General features: G+C 35.7%; 1 protein-coding gene across 3 annotated transcripts in view; it reads right to left on the reverse strand.

Moving 5' to 3' along the window:
* The window catches only part of ATR (ATR checkpoint kinase), a 92,558-nt gene that overhangs the window by 61,142 nt on the left and 21,434 nt on the right, over positions 1-9,982 (reverse strand). For 2 of the 3 annotated variants that reach the window (XR_014147320.1, XM_081827340.1), the window contains exons 17-21: positions 9,108-9,200; positions 7,195-7,325; positions 5,068-5,211; positions 2,240-2,333; positions 919-1,044 (exon numbers count right to left, since the gene is read on the reverse strand). Coding sequence is in view for 2 of the 3 variants with exons in the window: in XM_081827340.1 (XP_081683466.1) it covers positions 919-1,044; positions 2,240-2,333; positions 5,068-5,211; positions 7,195-7,325; positions 9,108-9,200 (588 nt within the window). In the remaining variant the exon portion in view is untranslated. The remainder of the gene's footprint in view (positions 1-918; positions 1,045-2,239; positions 2,334-5,067; positions 5,212-7,194; positions 7,326-9,107; positions 9,201-9,982) is intronic. The other variant, XM_081827341.1, reaches the window with a different exon arrangement.

Below are 9,982 nucleotides of genomic sequence, written 5' to 3' on the forward strand. Positions count from 1 at the left end.
AACCTAACCTAGGAAACCTCTAGGCCAAGAGGAAAGATCCTTCGCTATTCATAAATCCCTTTATTAATATAAAAAGCTAGAGGCCCTCTAAGTTACTGAAATCCAGGTAAAGGTTTGTTTGGGGCAAGGGTAAGCACACAGTAGTTTCACTGAAGTAAGTGGAGGGCAGGGAATGAGGCTGTAAGATTGATAATGTAGATTCAGAGTTAGGAGAGCATAAAACTTATACTTAAGGAGATTCAAGGCTCCTCACCTGTGGTAACTCATGAGGGTCTTTTCACTTTCAGAGCTTGTCATATAAGTTCTTGACATGCAAAAACAAATACCTCAGATAATTTTTTTCTATTTTATAGCTTTACAGTGATCGAGTATTTTAAATACCAGTTCTCACTGTCATCAAGGTTAGAACTAATCTATAGTATGTTGCCAAAGAAAAGAATAAAGTTCACTGGCATCATGAAAAAGTAAAATTAAAAAATTTAGTTTCATTAAAACTAAAAGTTAATTCTGTCAAAATGTAAAATGGCAACATTACTGAGATTTTATATGATAGATATCTATAGGAAAGTATATGAGAAGGCACATGAACCACTGCTGTTGCACACATACGCCCTCACTGGGGAAGATGCAATAACCTAAAACGTAACTGTCAAATCATGACCCTTCAAAACAACAACAAGAAACTCTGCACATCCCTGGTATTCAGCCTCACAGAGTAGCTCATGGATTAGTGATTCTAAGTCAGGTCTGACAATCTCGGTAAAATAAAAATTACTTCTTTCATTGAACCCACTGAATCTCAACCAAATATGCTAACCTATCATCTTTTCTTGAAACTAAACTTTAAACTTTCTTTAAACTTCTTTAAACATCTTTCTTTTCTATACCTTGTAATTATATCTTAGGATCTTAGTATACCTGATTTTTATACAAAGTTTCCTTCAAACTCGTAAGAGCATGAATACGAACATCTACATTTTCATGTTGAATTGCTTTCATGGATAATTGAAGAGTTGTCTGAAGATCTGTACTCTCCGAGGTCTCCTATATAAAGAACACAGAGAGATACACCTTATCAGTTAATGATTTCAGAAACCATTTCAGAAGGTCTGGATTCCCTATAGAGCTACCATTAAAGTGGTAAACTATACCCCAATTAAAAGCAGCTTTAAAAAATAAAGAGGTAACAAAGGCACCTGGGTGGCTAAGTCGGTTAAGCGTCTGCCTTCGGCTCAAGTCACAATCCCAGGGTACTGGGATCAAGTCTTGCATCGGGCTCCCTGCTCAGCGGGGAGTCTGCTTCTCCCTCTGCCCCTCCCCCCTTGCTCGCGCCCGAGTGTGCTCCCCCCCCCAAAAAATAAATAAGTAAAATCTTAAGAAAATAATTTCCATTTCTTCATTCATACACATATGTCATTTTTAGTAATTCTTGGGAAAGGGATTTCATTCTAAAACCTTTAGACCTGGAGAAAAATTTTATTCAGATCAAATAAAGAATCTACTTATCTAAAAGAAATCCTTCCTGGTAAGAAATACATGTTTCCCTTAACTTACAAAAGACTACATAATAGCTTTGAACTAAACCTAAATTACACAAATGAATAATTCACTCTTTACTTTGATTACTTACTTTCTTATGACTATGATGAGTTACCCAGTAAAAGAGAAAATAAAGACCTCAGAACCAAGCTTGGGGTATATAGTAAATACTTCTGCTATTCTGACCCAACATCAGGTATCCCACTTTCTGCCCTAAAATTCTATGGAATCACCATTAATACTTTCATAATTTCGGAGAATTCACTGGACTTCAAGATGATGGAACTACAGGTTATTCCCCTTCTAAAGCTCAGGAATCAGTAAGATTTGACAATTTCATACCATCGTTTGTAGCACAAAATAACTAGAATTCTCCCACAGCTTTTCAGGGCATGAAGCTATGGTAGTTTCTTCTTTGGGGAACTGTAAGTAGGGACATATTGACCTGGGAAGTAAAGTCACAAGTACTGTATTCTTTGCTCTCTGTTTTCTGTAATGCAATAACATCTTTATCTAAATGCTAAAACTTCCTTCTAAAAATCGTAATTTGTGATAGGATTATCTAATTGTCAAAATTAGCTATCAGAAAAGTACTATATTATCTCTAGATATGATTCTAAAGAACCTCTGTTCAAAGATTGGAATCTGGGAACAATTTTGTACCAGTGATCTTCTAACACATAAATAAAAAATTAAATACCTTTCTATATTCCTGTAGAACTGCTTTTATCTTTTTTAATTCTGGATGATCAGGTAAAAAATATATTTCATGAAGAAAATCTTGTACAGCATCCCTAATAGTTAATTGGAAGAAAAAGAATTATTTGCAAAGAGTATAAGTACTAAAAAAATATAAGGCAGAGGTTGAAACTAAAGCCAATTTAGTTCACACTTAAAAGTGCTAGTGGGGATGCCTGGTGGGCTCAGTTGGTAGAGCATCTGCGGGTGATGAGTTTGAGCCCCACATTGGGTGTAGAGATTTAAAAACTAATATCTTAAAAAAAAAAAAAGTGCAAGAGACGGCTGGGTGGCTCAGTTGGTTAAGTGTCCAACTCCTGATTTCAGCTCAGGTCATGATCTCATCAGGGTTGTAAGATGGAGCTTAATGTGGCTCTGCGCTCAGCGTCAAGTTGCTTCGGTTTCTCTCTCCCCCATCTCTCTGCCCATCCCCCCACTCTCTTTATCTCTCAAATAAATAAATTCTTTAAAAAAGTGCTAGTGGATTAATGATTCTTCCTAACCATGTCTAGTGGTTAATAATAGCAAATAATCAAATCTAAGGAAATCAGCTGTTGCAATATTTACATTGGTGGCCCCAAATAAAACTATATTTCTTTGTATATGTATGCATGTATAGTCACTTCCTCTTCATTTTGGGCAAGGTGTGTGACTTGCTTTAACACACAGAATGTGGCAGAGGAAATGCTGTGCCAATTCAGAGCCTAAGTGTTAAAAAGGTCTGGTAGCTTCTGGTTTTGTGCTCATCAGAGTCCTAAGTCACCGCGTAAGGCCACCAACAGGGACTGGTTACGTGAAAAGAGTGAGGCTCTAAGACTACATGGAAAGAGACAGAAACCCAGCTAAGTCTACCTGCTGGCTGATAGCAGCCACACCAGTGACCAAAGAATCCACCAGCTGAACCCAGTCCAGATTGCAAAATTATGAGTAAATAAAAATGCTATCATTTTAAGACACCAGATTTTGGAGTAGTTCACAGTGCAGCAAGAGATAGCCAAACCCAACCTTCAAACACAAATTCTCATTAAAAATTTTAGAGAAAAAGATATCAATAATTCTTACTGAGGCTACAATTTTTAATTTGCTTCAAATATAATACTCTAATCTTTCTTTTTTTTTTTTAAAGATTTTTATTTATTTATTTGAGAGAGAGAGAATGAGAGAGAGGAGGGTCAGAGGGAGAAGCAGACTCCCTGCCGAGCAGGGAGCCCGATGCGGGACTCGATCCCGGGACTCCAGGATCATGACCTGAGCCGAAGGCAGCCGCTTAACCAACTGAGCCACCCAGGCGCCCCAATACTCTAATCTTTCTGAGTCCCAATAATGAATTTCTAAATTCTAGTCTTCATTCACTCATGCAATAAATATATATCAAGCAACTATCATGTGCCACTATGTGCTAGACACTGGTGATGTAACAATAAAGGAAGCTGAAAGAATTTCTTTATTCAGGGAGTTTAAGATCTTTTAACTAGCACTAAATGAAAGAATTTTTTTATATGAAAAGGTAGAGAATTAACTGCTATATAATAAAAAGCACAGGTAACACTATTTATGTAATAATACAAAAAGTATTTGAAAAAGTGATCTAAATCAGTGAGTATGTTGTTCTATCATATTCAAATTATCAAAAATAAAAGTATTTTAACTGAAAAAAAAAAACTACTTTAACCTTTTTTTCTGTACTTTCTCCCTGCTTAGACAGTTACTGAAAATGATTAATGGGAATAGCAGGAGTATGTGCATAGGTGAGTAAGCAGGTAAACAGGTAGTACTTCAAACCTAGCTTTTCCAAAGCAAAGGCAATATATATATCATATAACAGTAAGTGTAAACATAGAAACAATTTTAAAATGTATAGAAACACATTCCAGGCTAAAAAGCAACCAGTGTGAAATACAAAAATGGAAGGGAGTAACATATGTTCTTCCAATAGCAGTCCAAGTAAGCTAGCGCATAGTCTGTTTTGGAAAATCTTGAGAAAAGATTTAAAGAAATAAGATGTGACCAAATTTTGGAAAGACTTGAATGTCAAGATAAGCAATTTGAAATTCATTTGTTAGTAATTGGGAGAATCATAGAAAATCTCCATATGTTATAATAATACTGATAAAAGAAATGCTTTAAATATGAATAATATGAAGAAATTTGATAAAATCCTAAAGGAAGGGAGGCTGGTTAAAAAGCTAATACAATGAATGATGAGACTGTCAACTAAGGTAAGCTATAGAAAGTAAGTGAACATCCCTCCTAACCTTTCTCATGTTATTCAACTGTCTGCCTTTTAAGTGTGAAAGGAAAGGAAAAGGAAAGGTTAAGGGGTGCCTGGGTGGCTCAGCTGGGCGTCTGCCTGTGGCTCTGGTCATGATCCTGGAGTCCTGGGATTGAGCCCCGCGTCAGGTTCCCTGCTCAGCAGGGAGTCTGTTTCTCCCTCTGCCCCTCACCCTGCTCATGCTCTCTCTCAAATAAATAAATAAAATTAAAAAAAAAAAAAAGAAAGGAAAGGTAAATTTAGCCTCACTTTTTTCAAAACTGATGAAAAATAATTTTGAGTTGCTGATCTAAGACTGTTTTAAATATAATTATAATGGATCAATGTCACAACTGAAATAACATCAGTTCAATCTGTATTGACTTAAAGCATGTCAATTATTTTTGTTTGATGCACCCTAAATTAAAAAGAATGTGAACAATTCCACCTTGCCAGCAGTAATCCCAATACCTTGAGACATAAATATACAGTAATAAAAAGTTGCTATCTTTACTATTAATTTCAGTTACAATAAATACCTGTTTTCAATTATGAGGTAGTGAAATATAGCTGCAGTTTCTTCAGGCTGGATATGTATGAGAGGTAACAAAGCTACTATCACATGACTGAGAAGGGAACCAAGATAAGCATGATCCAGGCAACGAACAAAACAATCCCAAGCTCTATGTGAAAAAATAAATAAGTTAAAAGTCACATTGTTTTTATTATTTGTAAAGCCCCATCAGTGAGTTATCAGCTACAACAATATATACAAATAATACATACATACAAATAATAAAGGCAAACAACAATACAAATAATAAGGTTACAATGCAGCTGTAAAAACAGAATAAAGATCAGTACTCTATATGCAAAGAGAGTGATCTCTCTAATGTATTAAGTCAAAAAAAGTAAGGTAAAAAACAGTGGTTATAATATGCTACCTTTTGGGGCAAGGTTAATACAAAAATAAGTGTGTGTATTTATACTTTTTTATTTTATTTTTTTAAGATTTTATTTATTTATTTGACAGAGAGAGACACAGCGAGAGAGGGAACACAAGCAGGGGGAGTGGGAGAGGGAGAAGCAGGCCTCCCGCTGAGCAGGGAGCCCCATGTGGGGCTCCATCCCAGGACCCTGGGGTCATGACCTGAGCCGAAGGCAGACGCTTAACGACTGAGCCACCCACGTGCCCCAATTTGTTTATACTTTTAAAAAGGGGAGTATTATACAAAAATTAAGAAAAATAGATACTTATAGTTAGAAATGAAATCTAGATTCACAAATTTGAATTTCAGACAATGTTTATGTTTTATATGAATTTAAAATTAAAGACGGAAAAAGCAACCTCTAAAAATTTTAAACAAACTAGTGGCACCTGGGTGGCTCAGTCGGTTAAGCGTCTGAATTCGGCTCAGGTCATGATCTCAAGGTCCTAGGATTGAGCCCTGCTCTGTGTTCAGCGGGGAGTCTGCTTGTCACTCTTACGCCCTCCCTGCTGCTCATACTCTGTCTCTCTCTCAAATAAATAAATAAATCCTTTAAAAAAATTTTAAACAAACCGAAACAACTGAACCTAAATGAGTATCACGTTGGTGACAGAAAAGAATTACTTCACATGACTTTAAAACATATTATTCTGGGGCGCCTGGGTGGCTCAGTTGTTAAGTGTCTGCCTTCGGCTCAGGTCATGATCCCAGATTCCTGGGATCGACCCCAGGTTGGGCTCCCTGCTCCGCAGGAAGCCTGCTTCTCCCCCTCCCACTCTCCCTGCTTGTGTTCCCTCTCTCGCTGTGTCTCTCTCTGTCAAATAAATAAATAAAATCTTTAAAAAAACAAACAAATAAAACATATTATTCTGACACTCCATCTCTAATAAGTACAGTCTAAGGACAAAAAAGACCTCTGAAAAAAAAACAAAAATACATAGGTAAATAAACAAATAAATAAAACAAAAAAAGGACCTTCAAGAAGCTTAAACTGCATTCAGTAGTCTGTTAGAAGTAATACTAAAATTATATTAAATTAGGAATCCTACATGCCAAAATCTCAATGGCTTGAAAGAAGTGTGGGGAAGGGTCTTAAGGACTGAATCTGTTTGTAAGAGATTATATTTAAGGGGCCCAACAACCAAATGTGTGACATGTGCACGTTATTTTATTCTGACTCAAATCAACATTTTTGGGGAAAAAAATCTTTGAGACAATTGGGGAAATCTGAATAACGGACTGAGTTTTAGATGATATTAAGAAATTCCTATTAATTCTGCTAAGTATAATAATTCATGATGGTTGTATTTTTTTAAATGCCTTATCCATTAGATAAATCTGAGGTATTTACAACTGCAATGATTTGATACTGGGGTTTTCTCTAAAACATTCCAACTAACAATAAAATAGGTGGAGGTGGTCAGATTAAGATTAGCAATGTTGATAACTGTTGAGGTTGGAAAATAGGTATGGAGGGGTTCATTATACTATTTTATTTCCCAGTATGTTAAAAGATTTCATACTAGTATGTCTTTGAAGAAGTAAACATATTCCCTTTCAATACAAATATCCTTTCCATCTTAATTATTTACAGCCTGAATCCCTCAAAGAGATAAGAATTCAAGTTAATGCTACTGGGAAACGCAAAAATTCTAATGAACTTAGGCAGTCAATTACCTGCAACACAATTCAGGAAAATCATCCTTGAATCTCAGGCCAGTTCTTAGCGTGGTCATCATCTTCACCCTCACAGAACTGACATGTTTTGGTCCCATCAACTTCATCAAAGACATCAAACTGTTCAAAGCCTATAAAGTAAGTAGGGCTTTAAAATAAAGCCTATAAACAAGTCAGCAGGAGTAGATGAGCCCTAAGGAAAAGATCCCACCCACATCTCAGAGTAGTATCTATTCTCTGGCAACACAATGTCTAAATGTTGGTCAGTTTGTTTTGTCCAAATTCTTATGTAAGAATTACGAATTGGAAAAATATAAGCTGAGTTCTGGTCTGTTTTTTTCTTGTGAAGGTAATTTGTTATTTTTGTCCTGGCAGTGCTCTAGAATAGTAATTTTCAAATTTATTAAGAATATAATACCTATTGTTTAATTTTCTTCATATTCATCCCAAACTATTATGTAGCACATGTATTTTTGTCCTAATGGTACTAATTTCAAGATGCTCTGAATTTAGTAAAACAAATTTAGAAAAACAAAACTGATGACATACCCAGAAAATTATGTACACATTTTATTGTGGAACACAGAATCGGACTTGTATCAACAGCTCCAGGTTCTAATGAAAGGATAAAGAAACTCTCTAGACAACCTTAACTATGTACCAAAACATACAAGCTTTTTATGGTTTAAAACACAAACTATAGTTTTCTTAGATTGAAGGTCATTCTCTCACTCTGGATAATGATAAGAAAGATTCCATGGAGATGAAACAGAAGTTGTCTGGAGGATTAAATTTACCAGGTGACACCAAGAGAATAAGTATTGGCTGTGGAAGTAGAGTTTAATATTGTACCATGTCCTGGCTCCTTAAGGTTATTAAAAGAAGAAGAGTACAGACTGAAATAAAAGCTTCTACTCAGATTTTTTTCTGTAATTTTACTGACTGCAGATATGGAAAGCAATAAAAAGGGAAATTTAATCAGTATCTAAAATTCTCTCCTAATCTACGGACAGAAACTTCTAGTGGTGACCAACTGTTACAGTAGTCATAATGAAACTTCATTGTGCCAAACACATTTAAACATAAACTAACAAATACTGAAGTTACTTGGCTTTATATAACCTAACATTTTTGGTTTTCAAAAACACCATGGGCCATGACTCACAACATACCAGTGTGGACCAATGAACTCAATTATGCAACTTTTGTTGAGCCATCAGAGATGCTAGTCTCTTTTTTTCCCGCTGAGCTAGATGGTATGAGGACATGAGCCTGAAGCCCTTGGGGTCATCACCTGGCACTTATGTATAGGGCCAATCCAGGGGCATTTGAGCTAAGAGATGAATTCTGAGAACACTGTGTCCAAAATAAAGTTATGCCCAAAGCTATATTATTCTTACACTTTTAGTCACAAAGCCAATAAAGTCTTCTAAGCCAGTTTGGGTTAAAACTGGCTTTATAAACAAACAAAAACTGTAAGTGATATAATTCCTCTTTTTAGATTCCCCCAAAGCTTATAAAGGGATAGAGAGATTCAGAATATCATATGTTTGATTATTTCTTATGGTTTAAATATTTTTTTAAATAAATATTTTATTTTGAAAAAATGCACAATTAATGACAAAAATAAACAAAATTACCAAGGTACTCTAGGGAAGAGGCTACATTTGCATCCCAAACTGCATGCAAACCAGCACAGGGATTACTACAGTGGAAAACTCCAATAAAGACCAGTCCTGAAAGGACCAAGCAGAACACCAAAGTATGAAAAGAGCCAGGCTTCTTGATAAGGAGTCTGCTAACTATATATATTTATTTCTTACCTTTGAATGTTTGTAGCTACAAGCAGAAGTCATGTCTCCTATAAATTCTATATGAATTCTAGAACTTTGCAACTTAATATCACTACCTACCATTTTCTTATCTTCAATGCCAACACTGGAGCTCAGTAACTGCATGTTAAAAAAGGCCAAAATGCCCAACAACTTAGGTTGCAAATAATCAGCCTAATGAAAAAAAAACACATAAAACAGATATTATGTAAGTTTTATACAGACTGAACTTCATAAATCAACTATTTAACTAACATCATTTCTATATGACCTATGTTAAGTTATTAGAATAAGCACTTGGTGGATTTTCTCTAAAGTATATATTCTCACATCTAGTATTTTAAAAATTAGTGAAACTAGAATGGGAGAAGATATTTGCAAATGACATATCAGATAAAGGGCTAGTATCCAAAATCTATAAAGAACTTCTTAAACTCAACACCCAACAAATGATCCAATCAAGAAATGGGCAGAAGATATGAACAAACATTTTTCCAAAGAAGACATCCAAATGGCCAACAGACACATGAAAAAGTGTTCAACATCGCTCGGCATCAGGGAAATCCAAATCAAAACCTCAATGAGATATCACCTCACACCAGTCAGAATGGCTAAAATTAACAAGTCAGGAAACGACAGATGTTGGAGGGGACGCAGAGAAAGGGGAACCTCCTACACTGTTGGTGGGAATGCAAGCTGGTGCAGCCACTCTGGAAAACAGTATGGAAGTTGCTCAAAAAGTTGAAAATAGAGCTATCATATGATACAGCAATTGCACTACTGGGTATTTACCCCAAAGATACAAATGTAAGGATCTGAAGAGGTACGTGCACCCCGATGTTTATAGCAGCAATGTCCACAATAGCCAAACTGTGGAAAGAGCTAAGACATCCATCGACAGATGAATGGATAAAGAAGATGTGGTATACATATACAATGGAATATTAGGCAGCCAT

The sequence above is a fragment of the Leptonychotes weddellii genome, chromosome 1 (genome assembly GCF_054177405.1).
Source record: "Leptonychotes weddellii isolate Sample4059 chromosome 1, ASM5417740v2, whole genome shotgun sequence".
Taxonomy (NCBI): Eukaryota; Metazoa; Chordata; class Mammalia; order Carnivora; family Phocidae; genus Leptonychotes; species Leptonychotes weddellii.